This window comes from Marmota flaviventris, chromosome 8, assembly GCF_047511675.1.
Source record: "Marmota flaviventris isolate mMarFla1 chromosome 8, mMarFla1.hap1, whole genome shotgun sequence".
Lineage (NCBI taxonomy): Eukaryota > Metazoa > Chordata > Mammalia > Rodentia > Sciuridae > Marmota > Marmota flaviventris.
The window spans coordinates 110,208,197-110,234,999 of NC_092505.1; the positions used below are offsets into that span (position 1 = coordinate 110,208,197).

At 40.9% G+C, this 26,803-nt stretch overlaps 1 protein-coding gene across 1 annotated transcript in view; it reads right to left on the minus strand.

Annotated features, from left to right (window-relative positions):
- The window catches only part of Gpr149 (G protein-coupled receptor 149), a 67,301-nt gene extending 60,109 nt beyond the window's left edge, over positions 1 to 7,192 (minus strand). Inside the window, exons 1-2 of the mRNA XM_027933601.2 lie at positions 6,212 to 7,192; positions 5,116 to 5,308 (exon numbers count right to left, since the gene is read on the minus strand). Coding sequence (XP_027789402.2) covers positions 5,116 to 5,308; positions 6,212 to 7,192 — 1,174 coding nt within the window. The remainder of the gene's footprint in view (positions 1 to 5,115; positions 5,309 to 6,211) is intronic.
- Between the last annotated feature and the right edge of the window lie 19,611 nt (positions 7,193 to 26,803).

Below are 26,803 nucleotides of genomic sequence, written 5' to 3' on the forward strand. Positions count from 1 at the left end.
GTCATCTTTGAAAACATTGCTTGTTTCAAAGAAATTTTCTACTTTGATAGTTCTGTGTTTTATAGTCCGACATATTGCTATCTTTGGTGGCAAAAGTTATGAAAAGCTATAAAGTTTCTATGGGAGTCATATGAAATATTTGATTCACTTTCTAATACACTCCAGTGTCATTCACATGCTGATTCTATTACTGAAATGTTCCCAGAACCAGAGATTTAGAAGCCAATTTTGCTGACTGAAAAATAGAATTTATCAGTATAATTCATTGTCATTTGAGCCAGAACACAAACAAATAAAAAATTCTATTCAGAGAAAATGGAAAAACAGAAACAGATGATCATATTTTATACACTGCCTCATTTGTGTTTCTCCTTAGGATTCCTATTAATCTAGTCCAGGAAAATTAAATTAGGATTTTAGACCTACTTTAAGAACATCAAAGGTGAGGGGAACTGAAAAGATTATTTAATTATTGATGGGCTTCCTTCTCTCCAAAAAAAAAAAAAAAAAAAAGGTATGGAGTGACAAATTGGTAATTCAGGAACATTAAGAAAACAAAAATGTCATAAAATGCTAACTTCTTGATTAATACTTGATAAAACTGATGTCTGACTAGATAGCTTATTAGCTGTCATAATTTTGAACTACGTAAAAATGAGCAATATTTTGAAGGCATTGTAGAATATGTTAATGGAGACTCTGACTTGAGCCAGGACATGATGAGATAGTCCCAGGCAGGCTCTGAGGAGCAGCTGGACTGCCAGAGAGACTACAATGTGGCGGAACCTTCCAGGGCCAAGCTGTTCATGTAGACCACATCATTTGGCACACCAGCAGCCCTGCATGACAAAAAGTTTTATTGGTCCTGCTTTACAGTTGAGAAAACTGAGGCTCATAGAGGAAATCCAGCTAAGATGATTTATCTGTTAAAAAGATTTGACTTTGATGCTGATTCCAGAATTGAAGTAATTATCCTACATAGGAAAAAATTTCTCTACTGCCAATCAGACCCATGAGGAAAATATGTTAGCCTAAGCAAAATGACCCGGACATGCTATTTGTAGGTCGGAGGAAGAACTTTATTTATAAAGTGTAACCCACGAAAACTTTTTTTCTGTTTTATTTTGTTTTATTACTGACTTTCCTTAACGCTAAAGGTAAAATCTGAGTGAGGTCACCAATGGACATAACAAAATATAATGACATCACAGAGCTGACAGTGTTTGAGGAAGGCTAGAAAAATATGTTAGAAATCAAAGCACTTAATAATCAAAACAGTATTGAAGGAGATGTTAGTATCAGAGTCAAACCTGAACATCCCTAAGTTCCTTGAGGACAAAGACTACATCTCTTTAACATTATTAATAACAAATGGCAGAAAGTCCCCAAGACTAAGGGGCCAGTCAGGCAACAGTAATAACTGACAGGGGCCTGTGTATTCAGCAAGCGGGGGAATGACCTTCCATCTTGGTCCCTTCCAGTGAAGCCACTAAGGGGGCCGGGGTGGACTGTACAATCTTGATTTTTTTTTTTGAATTTTTAATATTTATTTTTTAGTTTTCGGCAGACACAACATCTTTGTTTGTATGTGGTGCTGAGGATCGAACCCGGGCCGCACGCATGCCAAGTGAGCGCGCTACCACTTGAGCCACATCCCCAGCCCTGCAATCTTGATTTTTAAAAAATGAAATCTTGATTTTTAAAAAATGAAGCTGATTTTTAAAAAATGAATCTTGATTTTTAAAAAATGAAGCTGAAGCATTGAGTTTGATCTTAAAATTTTGGCCCATAATTAAAATTGGTTAAAAATAAGTATCAAGAGTCAGGTGTGGTGGCACAAGCCTGTAATTCCAGTGGCTCAGAGGCTGAGACAGGAGGATCCTGACTTCAAAGCTGGCCTCAGCAACTTAATAAGGCCCTTAGTGACTCTGCCTCTAAATAAATAAATAAATAAATAAATAAACAAACAAATAAATAAATAAATAAAGGGCTGGGGATGTGGCTCAGTGGTTAAGTGCTCCTGGGTTCAATTCCTGGCACCCCCTGCCCACAACAAATAAATAGTATAAAGATAGGTTCAAAATAAAACATGTCTTTGAGTCAAAATCAGCTCAGGCCAGGAATGACTTATCCGTGCCTTGCTGGACAGGCAGTGACTTCCATGTAGGAAGGAAGTGGCTGAGAGAGTGAATAAATGAAATGACCCATGGTAACTACCCAGCTGTGTGTGGCAGGGTATTTGTCAGGACAGCCTGACTCTGTGAGGCAAGCTGAATGGCACACATGTTAATAGAAATGATATCTTTAAAAATTGGTATCTTTATGTATATTTTAAAATTGATTGATTTGGGTTGAGGATATTAAAGTTTCTGAATCTTGTGTTTATGCTGCTTAAAAAATATTGAGCTGTTTTTAAAACTTTTTCTGTAGTGAGAAGTCTTTCATTGATTAGTAGCCTTCAAGAAACTTAAAGACCAATAGAATACAGTCCATTATTTTCTGAAACCTTATATCATGCTTTAAAAAAATAAATATAATTTATTTGTTCTGCAAAGCAAGAGCTTCTAGGATCACTAACCTTGGCTAAAACATTTAGTAGTTCTAGTCTGTTTTCTTTTAATCACATTTTGTCAACTATAATTTTAAAGTAATTTATCAGTTTATAAAATGAATAATTTTTGAGGTTAATACATCCCTTAACAGATACTCTGATTTTGTGAAAGAATAAAGGCCAAATATATCTGCTCTTTATATGAAGTATATGATTTTTAGCTGTTTACATACAGAAAGAAAATATGTCAGGCAAACAAAAGGAATCTCAAGGCTATATCCATCTCCTATGTCGACCATCTGAGATCTCTGTGTTAAAAAATCACTTAAAAACACTTTTTGCTTGGAGATCCTAGTAATGCTAGATGATTGTCAGAAACCAAAGTTAATTCTTATTTCTGTAAATTAATTCCCAGTACTGACAATCTTTTCTCTGCTTTGCACGTCTCTTTATTACCATTCCATGAAGCTGAAATGGCAAATTGTATGTGCTTACATCTGAAAGGTAAACCTATAGGAAATGTGAGTCAGAACAATTATTTTCCCTTCTTTGCTTCTGTGTCCTTCACGGAAAAAGAATGTAAAGAAAAGGGATCTTAGTTTGTTAAGGAGAAAAATTGAACATGAAACTTTTAAAGAATTAAGTCATACAGCTGATAAAACCCCTGGCCTTCTTGGGGATGAGCCACCTTTGGGTGCTTAGAATGTCATTGTGTCACTTTAGCAATAGAAAAATTCACGCTGGCTCTTCATACAGTGAAAACACACTCTTGTTATCAGATTTCCCTATGGCATAACCTGAATCCTAAGAGGGAGTGGATCCTCTAAAGATCCTAAACTATCATTTGGCACAATGTTTTATGTTTGAAAACACCTTTTTTTTAAAAAATAAGCTTTTATATTTCAAGTCCTCCTTTGAAATTTTTAAATAAATGCAAATAAAATTCTGGCAATTTTAGAGGAAAATATTACTCTGAAAGACATGTTTTTAATTTCAAATTCGATAGTGATGTGATCATTGACTGTGCTAACCAGGCTGTGGGCTTTTCTGTCTTGAGCAGTACCCAGGATGGAACATTGAGGAGGTCACTTCAGTGACAGGTCATTGTCTTACTTTCGGCTCTGGTATGGGGGCTCCCCACTTCTTAAGAAAGCCTGCACTCAAACACTTCACCAAGGCTTCACATTGTCACCAGCACTGGACTCTCGTCTCTGTCACAATAGTAAATGTTGTGAGACTGAGAGGATTGATTCACTGTTAGAGCAGGCTTGTAAACGAGTTCCTATTTTATGTTTTTTTTAAGTGAAGCATAAAAATTCATTATTATTTTTTTCTGTTGTTGCTCTGCATATTAAGCTCCAAAAGAACATCATTATTATATGTCCCATGGTCATTTCACAGACAAAATGAACTTGGCATCTGTTAACAATAAAACTTTATGATATTCTTAACAATGAAAAATCATTTTTGTCTGTTGAAAAATATCTAACTGTTACCAATACCTGATAAATGGCCAGCTCATGACTGATATTTATAAAATAACTCTGTTGTAGAATTGATTCAGAGTATACTTTGATATTTTCCAATTTCTACAACCCCAAAATAGTGTAATACAAACTGCATTTATTTAACTTAATTTTCTATCGAAGAATAACACACTTGTCTATTCTGAAAAAGAACAATTAATGGGACCATTATTCAGTGTATACTTAGATTTATTAAGTGGCAGAACATTGTATCTTCTGTCTGGAATGACAAAATAATGTCATTTTTTTTTCTTCCTGGCAGATCAAAATATGCAGCTCATTCTTCTGTTTTTCCTGTTTTATGATATGGAGCAACTACACTGGAGAGAGCTTTACCCTTACATCTGCCTCCCACCCCCAACCTACCTGTGCCTATCCCCTATGCTTATCCTTGGGACATATTTTTTTTTTTAAAAAAGTCAGTAGCAAAGCCAGATTCATATATGCATACACAATGACAAAGTCTGCCACCTTCCTCCCTTCTTGGAACTGAGGGGTTTTGCTTCCTGGTTGGGGCTGAGCAGGTTTATGTTGCTAATAGCAGAGAATCATTTGGGGACTGTTTCAGGGACTCTGCAAAATAGTAAAGATGTGTTTCTTACTGTTCCAATGACTAAGTGTGGGCTCTAGCATAATCAGTGTTTGATTCTTTCCAGAGTGTTAATACTCTCTTACCAGATGCAGGATTCTCAGCAATGTTGCTGCTGATACATACTCCTGGCAGGGGATTTATTTTCCACTGAGAACTTTCCTAGATAAAACATCTAAGAGCCTTTGTTGACATCCTTGAGTCCTCTCTTCCTTTTTTACCTTGAAAAGTCATCATTGCACAAGTACTTCTATGGTTGCTTAAAACCTGCTGGTTGAAAAGCTACTCCAACACTGAGATGAGAATTGTTTCACATAATTGTTTTTCTATTTGCCATTTACATTTGTCCTTGACTCTTCATCCTCTACTAGGCAACTTTCTCAAGGGCCGCTTTTCTGCATCGGAGGGAATGAATATTGCTCCCAACAGCCACATTGTAGGGGACTTACTTTTTTTGCCATCTGATGCCACTGAGTAAGCACTCTGCCTGCAGTTGATGATGCAGCCACAAGGCAAGTGGGTCCAACGTTTGGACAAGACAAACACCGGGGTTACAGTGGTGGCCAGCAGGGTTAGTAGAAAGCCGAGTGTCTCAAAAGGAAGGCTCTGAAGCCCCACCGCGTGCTTGACCACCATGTGGATCTGCAAAGGGGAGAGAACTTCAGACCTAACTCCAATCCCATTTCACTTCCCAAGCCTTTCCCGCAAGCCCACGGCCCCAGTCTCCCGCTCCAGCCTCCTTCCCTGGTTGAGAAAGTTCTGCTTCTGGGCTGCCTTGCTAGGCTTTGGTGGTGGGCTCTTGGGATACACCCTACTGAGCCAGACTCCAGGGTTTGGTGAATTCTGCTCTTGGATGCTGAGCTCGCTGCCTGTTGAAATCTCCACCAGGGAAGCACAGTCTACAACACGCGGTCGCTGCCCAGGCAAACGGGCAGCATCTGTGGGACCTGTACCCGGCACGCCGAATGATCTTTGTCACCCCCCCCCACCCCCACCCCCCAGCCTCATCTCCACCCAGGAGCGCTTGTCAGAGCAAGGCGACACTGACACTTCTCCCGCGGGCTCGACCCGGAGGCCAGAACAAAAGCCTGGTTGGCCCCCTCTCTTGTCGCTCTACAGCACAAGCGCTCCTCCTTGGTCTCCCTGCTGGGCCTAGGCGCGGTCCTCACCTGGCAGGAAAGGAGCACAGAGAAAGGGGCGACAGAAGGCGGAAAAAACCTTTCTTTCTGTTCTGAATATTCCAAATTTTGCTGGGAATTTGATCATAACACAGAAAAACTAAGTCGCCCGTTACGGAAAGTGCTCCTCAAGCCCCTCAGTTTTGAAAGGAGAGTAGTGCTTGGCTGGAAAGGTTCGGTGGCGGACTGCTCCCAGCGGGAAGCCGCCCTCCTTCCAGGGAGTGTCTAAAACCTGGCGAGGCACCTCTCTGGGAAAAGGACTTCACTGCGCATCTTTTGGTGGCTCCCCAAACCCGCGACGCTGGCCTCAACATGCACTCACACTGCCTGGCCCATACGCGCGCATTAGGAGCAAGTGCACTTTTACCATTAAAGGCAGCCAGAGAACGACTTTTGTCAGCGCTAAGATCAAAGCGAAGCGCTTCTGCGCAACGCTCCTGGTGAAGCTCCGGGTGCCGTACGGTGTCCCCCGGTTCTCACGCCTGCAGGCTCCCGCCCCTGAGGCCGCCGGCGGACCGGGTCCAAAGGCAGTGTCCGGACTCCGGGAACATCCCCCAGCGCAGCGCAGAGCGGGGCCCGGAGCATCCTCAGGAGACAACGAAAGCTCTCTCCCCGCAGCAGAAGGGGTCCCAGGAGTGGAAGCCCCACGGGAAATTTCCTGGTAGTTGGCATGGAGTCTCGGCGGCTCTTCCGAACACAGCAACTGGTGAGTGAGCGGGACCGAGAGGCCCGCCAGGAGCCCGAAGGCCGAGGCGTACACGGAGAAGAGCAGCAGCACGTAGGAGCTGGAGCAATCGGCCAGGCAGCCCCAGGGCGTGCGCACGAAGGCGCCCCAGCCGCACAGCGGGAGCGCGGAGAGCAGCAGGCTGGCTGCCCACACCGTGAGCGCCACGCCGAGCACCTGGCCAGGTCTGCCGGAGGCCGCCGGGCTCCCCTCAGCCCGGTGCATGGTGTAAAAGTTGTAGGAGACCAGGAGAGTCGCTTTCAAGTTGCTGGAGAGGCCCTGGCATAAGTACAGCAAGGCGGACGTGGTGCACAGAGACTGGAAGTAGCCCGGGAGCTCTTTTGGCCACTGCAAAAACATGAAGATGGTCACTGACAGGACACTCAGGAGATCATCCACAGACCAGGAAGCCACGAGCATGGACACGACTGTTCTGTTCCGCATTCCCAACAGGGTCACCAGTGAAAAAATGCTGCCCGCTAGGGCTGCAAGAGCCATCAAAAATGTCAGGCAAAAAAGATAGATATTCAGAGTTCCTGGTGAATTTAAAAGGTCCGTAGAATTATGATTTTCTTTCCACAGGCTAGAGTCATTTGCTAGTAAGTTACTGAGGAAGAAAGACATTGTCCTTGATCAATATTTAATTTCCCTTCTCAATGAGTCTGATGATTTTCTCAAAATAAAGCATGGTTGTTGCCAATCGGATGTCATTTCTCCTACCAAGTTTCCCTCTAGGTGTCCCTCAGTCCTGCAGGAAACAGTCAGGCATGGCTTCTTTAGATCTGACTTAACCCATATCTAAAAACTGAGTTCCATTTCAGGCATCAATAAGCAACTTTTCAACATTCCAATTAAAGACAGACAAACTCCAAACTCCTTTCCACAACCAAATTTCCATCAAGAAAGCAAAAACTCCTCAGGTAGATTGACAATCAATGATGTCTAGGTCCTTTGGGGTCCTTCTTATGGAGGAAAGCAGCCCGTAGCTGGATGTAATCAAACTATTCACTTTTTAGAGCAATAAAAGGATGCATTTGGTTCCAGAGCTGGATTCAGAAGCAGAGAGACTGTCAGGTAGGTTTCAGCTTTTATGGGGGGGAGAGAGAGAGAGAGAGAGAGAGAGAGAGAGAGAGAGAGAATATGAATATGAGCAAGCAGAGCCAGCCTGTACTCAGGCTCCCATCGGAACCTTTGTGTTCTTCAATCAGCCTGTGATCCTCTGAGCTGCAGGAAGGAGGAGTCAGCTCCAAGCAGGAAAGAAGCAGGGAAAAAAGGGAGGGGAGTTCTGTGTGAACAAAATGATGTGTATCTTCTCAGCCTGCCTCACTTGAAGCAAAACCAGTGCCCTTGCCAAGACTTCCTCTTCGGTTTTGACACATGAAACTAGTCCAGATACTGGATCAGGCTGGATGTGAAGTACAAATGTCGCCTCTGAGAGGGCTAAAGGACTCCAGTAGGTACAGGGCTCCAGTAGGTACAGGGCTCCTTTTATCTCATCTCCACTTTCCTGCTCCATAACCCACTGGAAGAAGAAAGAACATCATCCATACCATTTACGAGAGTAGGATGTAACAGGTTTCTCTTTACAAACATATTGTACAGAAAGACAAATGCCTCAGGTCCTACTCTGTGGAAACTGAAAGAGTTGATCTAAGGAGTAGAATAGTGGTTACTAGAGACTAGGAAGGGAGGGAGGGATGGGAAGGTACCAAAATACAGTTAGATAGGAGTAATTATCACGCTCTGTAGCATAGTAGGGTAATTATGGTCTATAAGAATTTCTTGTGTATTTAAAAATAAGTAGAAGAGTCCAAAAGTTCCCAACACACAGAAATGATAAATATTTGAGAAGATAGAAATGCTGATCACATACATTGTACACATAAATTAAGTTATCATACTGTACACCATAAATATGTATAGGTATTTTGTGCCAACCATATATAAAATTGTATTTCAGGATGTCACATGGCCCTCATTACAATTAACAAGACTCTGGAGGACTTGGGATAGAGTTATATGCGCTTTAGGCTTCATTTTCTACCAATGTCATTAAGTAAGCAAGCGGTCATTTGAATCAATGACATTTCTAGATGTTCATAAGGTCAGATGACATTATAAAGGGTCTGAAGGAAGGTCACTACACACAAAAAATTTTAAGTAGAGTATTTGGGGCACTGGGGTACAATGGTGGCGACTTTATAAGATGAAAAGTGTAGCCAAGAAGTGACTGACAGCTGTCATCCTGGCTGGGTGTTGATTACCTGGGTACTTGACAGTGGCATGCCTCCTTGGCTCTGCCTGTGATCCGATGGCTGCATTTCTGGGCTCAGTGCTGGAGGGCTCCGTTGGTATGGCGATGATCTAAATGAATGGAAATGGTGATAGAACTGCAATCATTCCTTTCATTTTTAAAATAACTGAAGTTCCTTTTTGAACCTGAACCTGTTCAAGTGGAAAATGACTGTGTTAGTCACTGTTGGCCACGCCCTTCAGTGACACTAGGCAGTTCACTCAGCTTGGCTCACTGATTGTTTGGTTTTCCTCTCCACTCAACAAATAGAAACAAAACCCACAAGTGACATCTAGCTCAGCAGTCTAGCTCTCCCTGTTGTTAGGAATGCACACACCTTGCTGAGCTGTGTGAGTAAGACAGGGCCGGGGGTATGATCATTTTAAAATGATTCAGAAAGCGCAATGATCAACAGACCTTATTTTGAATGCTTTCAGAGTTCTGACGCATGCCATGTCACTTCTTCTTGAAGATCTTATTCCTTTTTCAAAAAAATTTTTATTTGTTTTAATTAGTTATACATGACGGTAGAGTGCACTTTGATACATCATATATAATGGAGTATAATTTCTCATTCTTCTGGTTGTATATGATGTAGAATCACACCAGTCCTACAGTTGCATATACACATAGGGTAATAGGTCTGATTCATTCTACTGTCCTTCCTACCCCCAAACCCCCTCCCCTCCCTTCACTCCCCTCTACCTAAAGTAACTCTATTCTTTTCTAGCTTCCCCCTTATTGTGAATTAACATTCACATATCAGAGAAAACATTCGGCCATTGGTTTTTTGGCATTGGCTTATTTTGCTTAGCCTGATATTCTCTATCTCCATCCATTTACCAGCAAATGCCATAATTTCATTCTTTAAGGCTGAGTAATACTCCATCACATATATATATATATATATATATATATATATATATATATATATGTGTGTGTGTGTGTGTGTGTGTGATTTTGTGTGTGTGTATTATATATAATTTATTTTTATCCATTCATCTGTGGAAGGAACCTTGGTTCCATAATTAAGCTATTGTGAGTTGAGCTGCTGTAAACATTGATGTGGCTGCATCATGTAATATGCTGATTTTAAGTCCTTTGAGTGTAAACTGAGAAGTGGAATAGCTGGATCAAATGGTGGTTCCATTCCAAGTTTTCTGAGAAATCTCCATGCCACTTTCCATTCTTATTCCTTCTTGTCAGAGCAAAACTATCTTTCTTCAGGATGGTATTTAATCTGGAATCTTCAATTGGTTTGGATAATAAATATCATGTTGTTAAGATATAATTAGTTAATAGTTAAAATAAGATATAATTAGTTAATAGTGGCTGCAGTATAATTTCTGATCTGGAAGACCCTCTCCATTATTACCATTATTTCTAGATTTTCTTTTAAATATAAATTTGGAGTAGACACCTAACTACCATGCTGCTCTGGTCTCCACGATATTCCAGAAGAGTCAAGAATGCTGAACACACCTGCAAAGTTTGGCCGCGGAACTGCAGCCAGGAGGGAGTTAGAACAGATAGCAGAGTTTGACTTCAGGCCTGCCCTTGCTGGGTGGGAAACTAAGGTAAAAATTCTTGTATTTTCTCTGACCTTTTCTGCATTACAAGGGGTTTATTTTTAGAGAGCTTTCTAGTTCTGAATTGGATGATGTTTTTTTTTAAGTTCAGGTTAAACTTATCTTAATTTTCTTTCTGTATACTTCACAATAATCAAAACTGTCATCTAATAGGAGGTGGAGCTTAGGAGCCAGTGCTCTGCGTCTGCATGTCTTCTCTTTCTCTTTCCCTGCTCTGACCCCATGGGTGCCTGTCAGGGTAGGGTGCCTGTCAGGTAGGAGTCAAGCAGCCTGCTGTGTTGGCCAGCTCAGGGATCTCGGCCACCCTGAGAATCTGTGTGGACCTGGGAAGGCTCTGTATGAGTGGGAATCACATGTGGTATGTTACCACTGAGCTTGGGCGGTGGCCCTTATTGGTGGTTATTACTGGCGTCCTAGCTTATCCTAGTATAATTAGGTGCCCCTGTTGCATAGGTGAGGAAACGGAGGAAAGAAAAGGCTAATTAATTTGTCCCCAGTCACATAGTTAGTCAAGTGGTGTAGCCAGATTTTAGAACTGTGGTTGGGCTTTACATTCTTAATTACAACAGATGCATTTCCTAATAGTTTCTTCTTAGTGCTGCCTCCTCAGAGATACATCCAGTGGATGCTGATTATCATCTGCTTTGTTGCAAAGCATGTTTGCAATGTTTAATTTTCCAGAATTTTAATTTATAATGATTTACCAACCTTTATAATTTATAATGCATTATGTTTATATAATACATAAATGTATATGTTTTATAATGTATTATATATATTATAACGATTTATATGCATTAGAACAATGATGCATTATAAAACTTTTATGCTTAGCTTTACATAATTTTATACTTCATGTATTATAAAACATAAAAGTTTGAAGCTAATCATGAAAGTACAACACTTGTCTATTTCTAGAAATATAGCACTATGCAGTCAAAGCATTTTATAATACTGGTCCAATTTAAGACTCATACTAACTTACCCGCAACATTCAATGAAAGATCTCATAAATTATCATGAGATAATTATCTACATATGTACAATTATCTACATGTTTACATATGTACAGATAACATAAAATACAAGTATATAATAAACATAAGTAATATACAGTTGTATATGCAATGATATATAACATCATATAGAGTTTTATGTAAAGAAGGTATAACTGTGTACCTATCTGGATCATATAACAGGCACTCTTGCTCTGCTGCCAAAGAAGTGACTGGCACTTTGCATAAGAGAGCCCAAATGCTGTAATTTATTTTATTACCCTTCAACATCTTATTAGAAACCTACAGTTTCTTAATACTGTGTAATTACCACAAGGCCATGATTTAACTTGGCTCTGAGTCAGAGAGATTAACTTTGTGAATATAACCTATAGTGAAGTGATAAATTCATTGTCAAGCCAAAATAGCCCTTGACATTTATGGGGATTGTTTCAAAGGTCTCAAAGTGGAAATTCCATATTTTTAGCCTATTTCATGGAAAAGACACACAAAAAGTCAGAGGCATGTATGTATGTACGCATGTGTGTGTGCATGCATGTAAATGTGGAAGGGCTGTTGCTGGTGGTCTGTTTTACTTACTCTAGACCTAGACCTTGACTATAGTAGTTAATGTCGACTAGCCATATGTTAAAGACAATTATCTAGAGGAGAATTTTTTTAGAGATCTGTTATGAAGCCATTGAATGGATTAGGAGTGGCAGAACCCATCCCATGGATTGAAAATATAAATAATATACATTTATCCTATACATAATTATATACAATAATTATGTATAGGATAAATTTGTACCTAAATTTCAGAAATGTGCATTAATGGCAAACAGAATACTACAGTTCCCACCCTTATGAATCTTGTACTCTAATAGTTTTGTGAGCTATCTTCTTCCTTCAGTTCTGTCTTTGAAAATTACCTTTCTTCCAAGGGATCCAATACAATAAATGTTTAATGCTTGGGATGCAATCATTCTGGGAAAAATGGAAGGACTGAGCTTTAAATTAGTAATGAGGCACTGCAGGTGAGATCTCTGCCCCTTGACTTTGACAAGGTGCATTGGAGTCACAAAGTTTCAAAGAAATGCTCCCTATGTCTCTGTATCTAAAGGATAGAATGCATCTGAAGGATAGAATGCTACTGTGAACTACTTTCTATCACTGTAAATGATGTGCAAGGGATTCTCATTTTTTTTTAATTTCTTCTTATTAGGGAGCTCGTGAAAATTCTCAGAGCTGGGAGAACAGTTCTTGGCTCTGGTCTGATTTAACTTTCTCTTTGTCTTGCATGGTCCATGTTACCCTGCTTCTTGGTTATTGGGGGACATTCCTACTCATTGTTCCTGTCTCATTCCAGGGATGCGAGGTATCACTTCCTTTTAAATGAAGTAATTTTTTTTAGCATTTTCAGATATATCTCAGTTGATAATCTGTAATTGCTCAAAGTTAGCTCCAGGTATCAAACCTTCATCAGCCGCATTCTCAAAGACAGTGGGTGCTCTGATTTTTTGTGGAAGGAATGTACCTCATTACCCTGGAAAGCAGCTGGTTTGCATTCAGTGCTGTAGCTTTGTTTCCTGTGCCCTCTTGGAACATCCTCATCTTGACCTGGGGACCGCAGTAACTGGAAATACATTTTATCTGATGTCTTTTGGCAGGAAAAGTAATTTTCTTATTGAGGTTCCAGCTTCTCTGGCTAAGTATAAACAACAATGACTTTGAAAGGTTTTCTTGGTTTTATTTTAGGGCTTGTCAAACTACAGTCTGTTTGGGTAAGTAAGATTTTAAGGGGACACAGTCACACCCATTCATTTACCTCTTTCAATGGCTGCTTTAAGTTACAACAGAATTCAACTATGAATGGTTTTAAAAGAGTCTGTGTGAGCCAGGGAGCCAAAAGCACTTACTATGTAAAAGCATGTAGTAGCTGGCCCGTTGAAAAGACCCTTGGTTTACCTGGAAGAGAATTTCAGAGTTAACTCATTTCTGAATGGTAGAATGTTTGGGTCATTTGTGAGATTTAGATGCATCTTGTATCTCTTTAATTTAAGTAGTATATTGTATTATATAACCAATGATATGTTATACTTATAAAAATGATATATAATTATTGATAATAACATTAATAGCAACAACAATTACAGCAGCTAGATTTATTTAGTGTTTATAATGTCCTGGGAATTCTCCTAAGCTATGTAATTTTTCAACCTACCACATGAATACGAGGTTTGGCTGGTTTTCTGCTGAGAGCCACGGCTGAGTCTGTATGGCCCCTGGCATTTTGCCAACAGTATTGATTGACAGGCGAGGCATTACTATCCGCCTCTGCCGCAACTTTTGAGTTCTCGCACTATTTTGGAGTTCTCGTGGGGATTTCCGGGGATTCCCCGAGAGTTCCCATTGGTTGGGGAAGTGCAGGAGGAGGGATTTCCGGGAGAGATATTTCCGGCTGGGGGTTCCTGGACAAGCCTCGTGGCGTTCGGGAGGATTCCCTGGGAGCTGTGTGAAGTGTTTTCCTGCAGTTTAAAAATAAAGTTTGTTCCTGCTTCAGTGGCTAGTGATTTGTGCCCAGCCAGACTGCGGCAGTTTTCCAGACATAAGACATGACGTAGAGAGAAAGTAAATAACGTACCTCACTTCACACTGCCAGGGTGGAGGGACTGGGCTTTGAGCCTGGTGATCCAGGAGGCAGATCTCAGCTCACAGAGGCAGGGTGCATGTGCCATATGGTCTACCCTGGTCTCCAGATCTCTTGAGAAGGCAGAGGCAAACATCCCATCAGCCTCAACAAATCAGAGGAAGTGCTGGGAAAGAGAATTTGTGGAGACTATACACATCCTTTATCAGGAACTCTGAGATGCAGACGGCCTCCCATCGCGCTTTTTCTTTTCCCTATTGAGTATCATTGAGCTCCAAAGACTATAGAAATTACCTCCGAAGCTCCTACATCCCCAGGGGAAGTAAAAGTTCCCTCCCAACCCTACAGCTGAGAAGCCAGAGCATGAAAACAAAATCACTTCTTGAAGAAGAGCCTAGAGGCAGCCACTGGGGTGGAAATGGGAGTCCTTTTTGCTCTCCTTGTTCCTTATCTGCTCACCCAGGAAGGAGCTTCTCTGGGCTATGCTGAGAAGTGCCCAGGATTGGGGTGTGGAATGTGATTTATTTATGAAGGATTTTAGAATCTTGAATGAAAGAGAAATTTGCTAGGGGCCCAGAGAAAGAGCCCTGCAGAGAGGAGGCGCCCAGTAGTCATCCTCCAGTCACTGGGCGGAGATAGCATCTGCCCGCCTGAGGATGTTTCCAGTCTCCTCTGGCTTGCTCTCGGCCCATCCCCAAGCCACTTCGCCTCACCTGTGGTCCAGTTCCTCCCTTCCATACACTGGAAAATAACAACCATCCTGAGGCACTTTAAAGGGCTACTAGGAACCTTCCTAAGAGCCTAGGAGAAGTAACCCCAATTTCTGGCTCATTTGTCTCTGTTAGCAGCAGTTGGGCTTCTGAGTGCCCAGTTGGCGACAAGGAGAGACCCGCTGTCTTGTACTGAGTGCTCCCTTTCTCCACCTCTGGTGAGTATCAGAGTCCCAGAGTCACTGTCCCTCCCTCACCAGTTTTCTTCAGATGCTCAGATTTACAGACTGCAATGAAAAGGAGCCGGCGGGGCCCAAGAAACAGCCCCAGAGCTTCTGACAAAACCCAAACTCTCTGCCTGTGGAACGGCATCTGTCAGCCTCCCCCAGCACCTGACAGCCATGCTCTTCTTGCTTTCCAGGAATGCGGCTCTCTTAGATCCCCGTGTCAATGACATCATACAGCCTGTGTCATCACTGAGCTGATGTCCTTGAAGCCCATCCGTGTTGCAGCACGTGACTGCATTCCTCCATTGCAAGACGAAATGATGTTCCACCACGTGTCCACGCCATGCTTTGCTGGTCCACTTGTCTGTGATGGACACTGGCTCATGTCCCTTTCTTGGTTGCTGGGCACTATGCTGTCAGGAAGGCGCAGATATCACTTCCTGGCTGGGCTTCCGCTGGTTTTGCATCTACACACGGAAGTGAGATTGCTGGACCGTGGGTCCTGCTTCTCTCTTTCTGATGAGCTGTCCTCATGTTTTCTCTAATGGCACCACTGGGACTCACACCAGCGGCGGACGGGGACTCCAGGTCATCCTCACCCTCACCAACACTTCTTTTCTGAAAATAGAAGACATTGATATTACTTTTACATTTAGATTTTTACCTGCTGAATTTATTGTGGCATAAGAAATTTAAAAAGAAGGTCACTTTACTTTTATTGCCCAAATAACTGTCCAGTTGCTCCAATGTAATTACATGTCATCTGTTGTTTCCCAACTGCTTTGATATGATGCCTTTAATATAGTACAATTTCCCAAATTAATTATGTTTATTTGCAAGTCTCACTTCTGACTCAAAGATCATTTTCTATTACTTCCTTTCTAATGAAACAAGACTTCAATAAATCCCACTGAAATACAGTATGAATATCAGAAAAATGTAGAAATGACAAGAACGTACACATCAATAAATTTCGTAGAGTGAATTTACCTGTTTCAACAGCATTTGATGAAAAGAAACACAAGGTTAGAATGTCATATGTCCTTTCTGTCCCTTCCAGGTACTACCTCTCCCCGCTCAGAAAGACAAAGAATTGACAACAGTCATGTTTTTTAATATAGCAGCTTGTTCTTTGTCTTCAGTGTATATAGCATTCAAGTTCATTAACACTTCACTTTTTATCAATTCTACCATGGATGAACATTTGTGTTGTTTCCACTGTAGGGCTATTACAAACAAATGCTTGTAAATTTTATCCTGCTTGCAAAGTAATTCCTTTCTTGACAGAACACATGAGATTCCTGGTTTAGAAAGAAGAATGCAACCACAGTATCCAGAGAACTATTATTTCATATTGCTAATATCCCAAGCCCGAATTCCACATGCAGAGGGTCAGGTAACACCTGCACAAATGGTGGCTGTGTTAGAAGAGAGAATCCTGAGCTGAGGGAATGCAAATAATTCACGAGGGGCATAGATCTTCCTGTTCTGGACTGTGGAGGGAGAAGCTCTCTGTCCCCCTAGGCTGTGAGCAACCCTGCCCTTTACCTTGGAAGAAGATAGTTTCTTTATTTTCCAAAGCTGTTTGCTATAAAAACAACAGTGAAAAGAGAATCTGGACATGAGATACCCATGGAGAACTCCTGTCCCCAGGAACAGGACATGGCATCTACCATTACTATTAAGAGTTTAACATGTTCCTGGAGGTTTTAGCCAGGGCTGCGAGGAAAATAGAAACAAGAGCTTGGAAGCGATAGAAGGAAAGAAAGAAATCCATCATAATGTGTAGATGATATGATCATACACATAAGAGCAAAAAGAATCTACAGACAAATGATTACACCCCAAACAAATTTCAATTCTAGGGTAAAAGATGAATTTTAAAAATCAGTAGCAGAAACAACCTACTAGAAAATCTAACAAAAATACTATTTTCATGATTTTATTCCTTGAAGCATTAAAAATTACAAAGAATCCGAGGAATTAATTTAATCAGGAACCTCAATACTTACTTTGAATAATAAAAGTGCATAAAAATGATCTAAGTAAATGGAGAGATATTCCATGGTTCTAGGTAAAGTAACTTAATAAAGAAGTAATATTATTTCTAAGTTTATCCATATATCTCAATCAAAATTCTAGTTTAATTTCTTGAAGAATACAATAAATTTAAAATTTATTTGGAAGAACTGACCTCCATGCAGAGCTGATCCAGTGCTGTGGTTTGGATATGAGGAGTCCCCCCAAAGCTCCTGATAACGCAGGCTTGTTCAGAGGTGAGACAACTAGGTTAGGAATGAACTAACCTGATCAGTCCGTCCTCATTTGAAAGGACTACATGCTGGGTGGCAGTTCTGGGCAGGTGGGGCATGTCTGGATGAGGTGGGTCACTAGGGGCATGCCCTGGAGGGGTGCATGTTCCCTGTGGCCCTTCCTCCCTTCGCTGTTTCCTGACTGCTGTGAGGTGAGCAGAACTTCTCCACCATGCTCTTCCCCATGATGCTCTGCTTCCCTTGGGCACAGAGCAGTGCAGGGGCCCATCTGTAACTGTGAGCTCCAAATAAACTTTCCATCCTCCAAGTTTCTCTTGGTAGGTTTTTGGTCACAGTGATGAAAAGCTGACAAAAACTGTCAGCATCATAGAAAAGTAACAACACATAAAACAAAGCAATCATTACACATGTAGTGAGATATTAGCACATGAAATGTGGCGTGCCATGCAACAGAATGGAGAGAGTTCAGAGACAGGCCTTGTGCATATTCTCACAATCGTGCTGCATGAAGCACTGGCCGTAGCATAGGTAGCGATCGAACCTCACTTACTTTATGGAGAACCATAAAAATGATCTTGACCACTACCGTGCCAGAGTGATTCTAGATGGATTAAATATCTAAACACAAAATGACCAAATCATAAGTTCATTGTGATCTGAAACAATGAAGTTCTTACTTATTAATTAAAGCTTGAAACATAAACTATAACACAAGATTATTAATGAGGCTTTTTACATCAAAATTTTTAAGAATTTCTGCCCAAAAAAAACCATGAACAAGGTTTAGGGAGATATGACAAAAAGAAATGTCAAATGATATGAAGGCAACTTACCAAGGAGTACCTTTAAAAGGGAAGAAGTACAGAAAGGCATCTTCTTGCTAGGGCAACCCAAATTGACATGAGCCACACAGCTTTGAGACTGAAAAAGATGAAGTTCAATAATGCCAAGATTTAGAGGACACACAGGAACATTTTTGCACTGCTGGTGGGAGAATCTGGAGGTGCAATCACCTTGGGAAAGCACTTCTCAGGGAAGTTAGGGAAACTAATTTCCTAAGTCCACACCCAGAATCTGGTAGTAGTGTGAAGCCGTCCTATGGATTCTCCAGGGGACGTTTAATGGGTGTTCATGATAGCTGTGGCCATGTGGGTGGTGAGCTGAAGGCACTGGAGGAGGGGTGGGCACAAGTGGGGAAAGTGCTGGCGAGGTGTGCTCTAGGCAACAGGGGTGCATTTTAGAAACTTGGTGTTAACAGAAGCAAAGATCCTTAAGAAGCAGAAACAACCATAGAGCATGAATCCACACCTTGTAGAGACTTAGACAAAGGTGTAAATATGGAACAAGATGAATCGGGTGCCTAAGGGAGTGCAATAGAGTCTAGAAACAAAGGGAGAAGAGGAAAAATTGTTCATTTCATCTGGGATTTCAAACTTATTTGTGCAGAGTTGCACAAATCATTCTCTAACAGTCCCTAAGATTTTTCTGTATCTTGGCTATTTCTCTCTTTCTAAATTCCATTTTAGTTATTTGTGGTTTTGCCCTTTCTTTTCTGGATTAGAGAGTAGTGAATCATCTATTTTATTGTTTTATTTAAAATACCAGCTTCTGAAATTATTTATTCTGTTTTTCTTCAACTTCTTATATTAATTTTCTTATTTTTAACTTCTTAGATTGCATATTCAATGTTCTTGTTTAGGAATGTGAGTGCTTATAGTTATTTTTAAATTTATGGCTGCATCCCATTGGTTCTGACTGGGAGTGAGAGCAGAAATGTTAAGCTGTGTGTGCTTAAACTAGATGGGAGTTTCCAATTATGAATATTGGATCAATAGCATTTTCCCTTTGGAGTTCAAATTAATCTCACTATTCCATTTCCAACTGTGTGGGTATGTTTATTTCATTGAATGACTGATCATCATTAATACTTTTCTAATCTCAAGGACAAACCCTGACACTCACAACAGGAGTTGTGTGCTGCTTGATAAAGGGTACCTTTCTGTTTTCAGGTTTCTTTGATTCCCAGGGATTTTCCCTGGCCATGGTGCATTCTTTTTAGATGGCTTCCTCATAAAGCACAGTACAGATTTGCACAGAATGAACACGACCCGGAAGGCAGAGGATAAAGTAGGGGCATCGTAAGGATTCCATTATCATCAGTTAAAAAATTATATGCAATAAGAACTGCTTTTTACTCAGACTGAAAATCATTTGATGGAATTTTCATTTGAAATTCCAGGTGGGAGAATATTTTTCATGTTTTTATATAATTTCTTGTTTTATTTTATTAAATGAGAAAAATGATCCACATTATTGCTCAATTTTGTAATGGATTTAAGTATTCTAGATGATCTAATATTTGGTTCATTATTATGAAAAATCCATGAGCACTTGAAAAGAAGATATATTCTCTACTTTAAGAAATGGCTGTGGGCCCTGAATTCTGGATAGCTCTGTTCCTGGATGACACCGAAGACCTGTGATTACTCTTGGAATCTTCCAGTGCCTTCATACAAGGCTCATTGCACCAGATGACTGTTTCAAGGGTGGAATTTTCTTATATGTTTTTAATTTTCTTTTTTGGGGGTGGGGCTTGTTCGTATTATAGAGACTGTTATATAAAAATCCCTTTTTAAACTATTGTTGATCAGAGGTTCCCCTAAATATTTGAAATAACCATTTCAAGATAACAATAAAGCCCAAGTTAAACATCTGGAAACCAAGGATTTAGTTACTACAAATCAAAGATCCTATGGTGAAACAGTTATGTTCTACAATAAAATTATTAGTACAATAAAATTGTGATAATATTTCACAGGAATTTTCCAGTCCCGTTTATGGTGGGATTTTATTATCCCAAAGATTCCTAGGATCTTCTTAGAGTATGTTTAGAATGAAGCTTGATTGATTTTATAGACTTTGATTGTCATAGGACTTGGCTTTTAAGAAATGAGTACCCATTTATATATTTTATAAATATCTTAAATATTTGAATATTATAGCCAAAATTTTGAAATAAAGCCAATGACAGAAACAGTTGGTAAGATAAATGATCAATATTATGAAAATTAATTTTAATGTATTTTGATAATGGGTAAAAGTTCTATAAATAATGATTTTGAAGGAGCAAAGGGAAACTTGCATGATACATTCTCTCAGAGCCACAGTGCAGGGAGCTTCAGACTGGGTGAAAGAGCAGTCTTACCAGAAATACTTATTTCACTGAGTCGAACTAAACTGTTTTTGTATAAAAAGATTATGAAAGAATAAAAGGTGAATACAGAGCCCACCATCTTCTTACCTTAGCCAAGTGTTCAAGCTCTCTGGAAAGAATACCAGCATCCTAAACACAGCTTGATTTTGATGTAGATTGGGGTCTTTCAAGCCTTCTAAATAATGGAATTTTGAAGAAGCTTTGTGTGGAATATCTAAGAAAGAAAAAAGTTTAGGTGTTGATAAAAATAATACTAACTCGTTCACTACATGGTCGAAATGCACTAGACAAAGTCCCTTCTCAGGGCTTCACTTAAGATAGCTGTTTACACAGTTGTGGGCTTTCATATGAAATATGAATTAGATTTACTCTTTGAATCTCCAAATGGAGAAATTAGGACTAAGTGGTAGCCATTAGAAATGGATGATATAAGGCCAACGTAAGAATTTTTTAAAACACTAGAACTCTCGAAATTCAAATAAAGATCTCCAGATGCAGTGAGATTCCCTAGCACGGAAGATGTCCTAAGAACATGTGGGAGGGTTTAGAGATAATTCATGATTTCAGCTGAAGATCAGTCTGGCCACAAAAAAATGCCTCTTTCAATTCTGAAAATCTGAGATGCAGAAATATATTTTTTGGATCTTATTAAAGTAAAGTACTTTTATAAATAAAAATACAGGCTTTGGTAACAAGATGTGGAAATTATCACTAGAGTTCAACTTCTTCTACAAGATTCTGAGGTAATAAAATCCTAGGCTAGTTAATATTTGATTGATAAAACCAGTAAGACCCACTTGTGTCTTACAAAGCTGGAAGGGGGTCGACACAGCAGATAACCAACACACAGCTCCTATCACCTTATTTAAGGGTCAACAAGCATAATGTGAAAGTTTAAAATGTTCTTTTTATTATTCCACTTAAATACATAATGTGATTAAATATGTACAATCCATGACTTTTCTAGCCCTTTTCTTTAGTTTTTTATTCTTTCCCAAACAATTCCCTTTTAGAAACCTGTGGAAACATGAAGGCCAGAGAGGCAGAATGTAACTGGGACTTTTTTTGTTTTATCAGAAAGATTACAAAAAGGGTCTTTTATCTTTTGTTACACTCTAGCACCCTTGGATAAGGTTGCATCTTGGTATTTTTCTTTGCACAGCTATTGATATTTTTACACTTGCAAAGTGATTTATAGTGCATTAAACTGTTTCATTGACATACGGTTTACATACAGTGCTAAATATAGATTTAGCACGTACCTACATAGCATTCATTATCATTTGTCTTTTGTGTCTGACAGTAGACTTTTAACATCTGCAATAGCTATGTTCTAAATTTGGGGGAGTGTATATAATGATTTATTAGGGCATATAGCTTCCCCCACTCTCTCTTCTTGGAAAGCTTATGAACCTCTGCGTTATAATCACTGTCACAAGCATTTGACACTTTTCTGAGGTCATCTTTAATAAAGAACAATGTTTTTTGATTTCGTAAGAATTGCAAGAAGGTAACTTCAAAACCGTTGTAGACACTGAGGTATTGGGTGTTTATCTAGATTTTCTCACTGGCTACATGTCTCACACATATTCAAAATGCCAGTCATGTATGAAGTGGGGAAAACTATTGATAAATTAAAACATGCGTGAGCCTTTTGTAATTGCTTAGACTTATTCAAAATGATGGATGTTTCACTGGGAATGACAAGCTCCAAGTGACGTGGTTCCACAGCCAGCCTACTGGTTCCTGCTGAGAACTGCAGAGGAAGTGGTAGACTGGCTGGGTTGGAGCATGGGTAACAACCACAGTCCATGCTTCAAGCCCACCAAGCAGGTATGGAGGTCCTGACGTGCTGTGAGTCACGCTGTCACGCCGTCACGCCTTGGCAGCCAGGCCTGGGCATGGTGGAGACTCCTGCTGCATAGCCAGTGCGGCAGCAGGAACCTAGGAGCATAGCCCATCCACAGACCTCAGCCTCCAGCTTTCTGACCTCCAGGAGGAAACAGAAGTGGGCGGACCTGATTGGAAGTTGGGACTCAAGAGTTGACCAATAGCATTGGTGCTTTCCCCAAACCCTAATTAGCATAATTTGCACCAATAGCAGTCATCCGTGCTATACAAACCCCTAGACTAGTATCCTTGGAAGGAGAAAATCTGCTGTAGGGTCCCCTTTTGCACTGCACGGCCCTGTTTCTATTTTTCAGTAAATCCTACTCTTACATGCGCTCTTCTTGGTTTGTGGATTTCATTCTTCAAATTCAGGAGCCAAGAAGCCAGAAAGAAGAAACTAACAGTGAGCTGCTTGGGTCTGCGACACCTCTTGGCTACAGAGGCCTGCAACCTTAGGCAGACCACACCTGCTAGCAGAAGCAGGGGATCACAACCCGATGTGAAAAAAGTCTTATTTTCTATTGCTGGGAACTGATTTCAGGTTTGGAGTATATAAAGTTGATGTTGACAGGATCATCATATTTTATGGGGCTTTAGAAATCTTAACAACATGAGAAACATTCCCCATGGAGTTAGCAGAATAAAGCACTGGTTTCTGCCTGAATTCTGTGGTTCTGAGGCTGTGCCTTTGGTAGCCCCAGGAGCAGCGGCACTGTGAGCAAGGGTGGAAGGTACTCTGGGGTCTGCCTGTGGTTTGCAGGTATGGCCTCTGGAATGTGATGGAGCTTCTCTGAGGCTACCACAAGCCCTTATGTGGTGAACTTTTCTGCCAATTAAGATTCAATTTAGAGATAACTAGAGATGGCACATCCTGGGGGTTAGTAGGTCTGGTAGTGAAAACCTCAAGTCTAGTGTCGGAGCCCCTGTGAATCAGGTAAACATAGATAACTGTTTCCACCATTTCAACTCAATCTTGACACCAATTCCTAGATGTATAATTTGCATGTAAACATCAATCATCTAACTGGGACTCATTGTTCTTATCTACTCACCTCATAGTTAGTGGTTGACTTTGTTTTGTTTTTGTTTTTGTATTTCTAAAGAGGAACCACACTCAAATGAGGGGTGCAGCCTTTCAAGTTTTAATAAGAAATGTTCAAGAACTAAATTAGCATTATAATATTTTCAGAATGATTTTTACAAAGAATTTTCAGAGACTTTTAGGATTATCATGGTATTATGCTATTATAGAATTGTGGTGAGTGGGTCAAAATTAAAATTAAATTTGGCCGAGTGCATTAAGCTGAATTTGGGGGGTAATTATCCCAAACTGGGATCTGTCACTCTCATAAGTAAAAGCCCAAAACAGAATTAATTTTAAGGGGAATGGTAATATTTCACACAGATTGAGATAGGTCTCTGAATAGCTCAATAAATCAAAAAGAAAGCATTTTATTTGTCCTTGGAAGAGCTTAAATTCTCAATCTTCTGCTAGAATCAAAGACCTGCCTCACTGAAAGGACTCTGAATCATTAGTCAGTGCCTGGTTTGGAGAGGAGGAAGCCGAGACTCAGATGGGTGAAGTGACTCACAGGGGCCAGGAGCTCGCTAATGACAGAGCTGGCCCAGAGTCCAGCTCCATTGAGCCTTAGATAATGCTTTAACTTCTGGGAAGCATTTTTGAGATTATGAAGTTTCTTTCTTCCGATGGGCCCATGAAAAGTGCTTCGGTAATGACCTGCTGGTGATTTAGGACTTTTCCCCTCCACTGTCAATCCCAGCCTCATCTCCCTCTCTCTGCCTCCCTCAGCATCTCTGACAGGTCCTCCCCAGGCTCTGCTCTCCTCCCCAGGGCAATTGTTGCGTCAGGAAGTGGGAATACAGACTGGTAAGCCATGCACCTGCCTCCAAGACCTCTGCCATCTAGTTCAAATGTCACATCTATCCCCTGCAGGCACATGTGAGGCTTGCCTGGTGCAACTTGTCTCCCTCAAACTAGAGAATCCCTGAGTGGCCTCTTGGTTCATGCTCAGTGTTTCTCACTGAATATCTCACTGTATTGATTTTCTCTTAAGCCTGCTTCCTTTCCTTGGTGAGTATCAGTACTGTCCACTGAACCTCCTAGCCAGCATCAGTGGTCCACCATGATTTCCACTTGGATGTACCTTGATGCTTTCTGGGGAAACTTTTGAAACTTCAGAGACTTTCTGAGGGTCATGATGTGTGCCTATCATCCCAGCAGCTTGGGAGGCTGAGGCAGGAGGATTGCAAGTTTGAGATCAGCCCCAGCAATTTAGTGGGACTCTCCCTCAAAATAAAAATTAAAAAAGGACCAGAGATGTACTTCTGAGATAAAGTGCCCCTGGGGTTCGATCCCCAGTACCAAAATATAGATAGATAGATAGATAGATAGATAGATAGATGCATCCATCTATCTCCTGATGCCTGAGTCAGTCTACCCAGTTAAATCACATTCTCTGGGTGTGGTGTTTTCTTTTCCTGAGCTGCCCAACTCATTCCAATATTCAAATATGCCTAGAGACCAATGGTTGCAAGTGCATTTCAGTGGAGCATGTGGTGGGCAAACTGCTCATTTCCTGGCAGCCAGGAAGCAAAAAGAGAGTGAGAGGAAGGGGGCAGGTACAAAGACACACCCCCAGTGACCTGCTTCCTCCAATTGGCACCTCCCAGCGTCCCTGAAGCTAGGAATCCATCCGTGGGTCAGAGTCCTTGTGATCAAGTCACTTCCTGTGGCTTCACCTCTCAACCTCGCTGCCCTGGGGACCAAGCCTTCAACACAAGAGCTTTCAAGGGACATTTCAGATCCAAACCACAACAACTTTTTAAACATAGCTTTCTGGGCCCAGAGTTTCTGATGAAGACAGTGTGGGGTGGGCCTGCAAATTTGTATTCTAATAGGTGCCCCAGGTGGTTAGGAATATCTCAGGTCCTGTCCCAGTCTCCTTCCTCTCCGTCCACTTCCCACTTGCTAACCACCCACAGTCCTCTGAATCCTGCCTTCACTTTAGCACCCACCCCCTCCCCTGCATTCCTTCGACTTTGTCCTGCTTCTCCCCTCTTGACATCCTTCTTCCAGTGTCCTTCCTTCCAGTCTTACCCCCACTTCAATATTTTTCCACAGGGTAAATTTTTTTTTCTTTTTTTTTAATTCTCCCAACTGTGGTAAAGCACCCCACATTTCCTTTTGCTTGTAGAGAATTCCTACACTGATGATGGTATTAACACTCATGGCCTATGCCCCCCTCTGTTATTCAGTGGGTGGGTGTATGGACCCAGGGAAACCCCCTGACTGCTGCCTGTGGATTCTGGAATCCAATGTTGCAAAAGGGGGCACCACATCGCTGAGCCTGTCTTGTCTAAGCAGTGGTGCCCAGGGTAGTTAACCAGTGGAATGCCTTCCATCAAGGATCTAGGGATCTCCCTGCTCCAGGTCTGCTCTCAACAGTGCACAGATTCTCTGAGCTGGGTTTACCTCATGGTCTCAAGATGACTGCCCTGCACCCTACTGATAGAAGACAACAGAAAAGTAAAGCTTCCTCTGTAAAATCAAAGAACACCTTAAAAAAATATATCAATAGTAAATTTTCTCTAACATATCATTGGCCAAAATTGCCTTAAAGGTTCATTCCTAAAGGTTCCTTAAAGGTTCATTCCATGGGCAGTGCAAATGGGATTTCTATGACTGGCTTTGTTGGACATCACACATGATTGATTCTAATGGAGCCTCAGTATTTCCAGTACCTATTTTCACTGTTGGAAAAATACCCCAATTCAGCATAATGTGAAACCATTTCTGATGTTCATTCAATTATATTCTGATTGCTTCAGGTACACTCCCATAACAGAGGCAAGAAAGGTCAAGGACACTAGTTCTCAATCTCTCTGCACTGCATTCCCGAGCAGCCTCTCAGTGTTGTCAGCCCTGGAGGAGGCGACCATGACTACTGGCCTCGCAGTTATTTGGGACAGTGAGTATTTAGAGCAGTGTTGGGCACAGAGCAGTCTCTCAATACATGCTGACGAGTATCATCAGCTGAGAAGCAGGGGGCAGAGAGCAGAGCTTCTGGCTGCATCTCACTTGACCACGTCACCAAGAAGGCTCTGCTGTGTCTTTTCAGTGGCACTCATCTTGGTCCAACGGATGACAGTAATGACCATATTGTTTTGAACAGATTTTATGTGAACGGCCGTGGTTAGGCATGGTTTTTTTTTTTTTTATTTGTGTTATTCATAACTGCATGAAGGGTCATAAAAGTATTCTTTCCTTTTAATAGATTTTAACCTGTTTAGAATCGTGATTTTAACCACAAAAATTTATCCAGAAAAGAATATCAACAAGGTCATGGGTTTTTAATGCAAATAGTTTTTTTGTT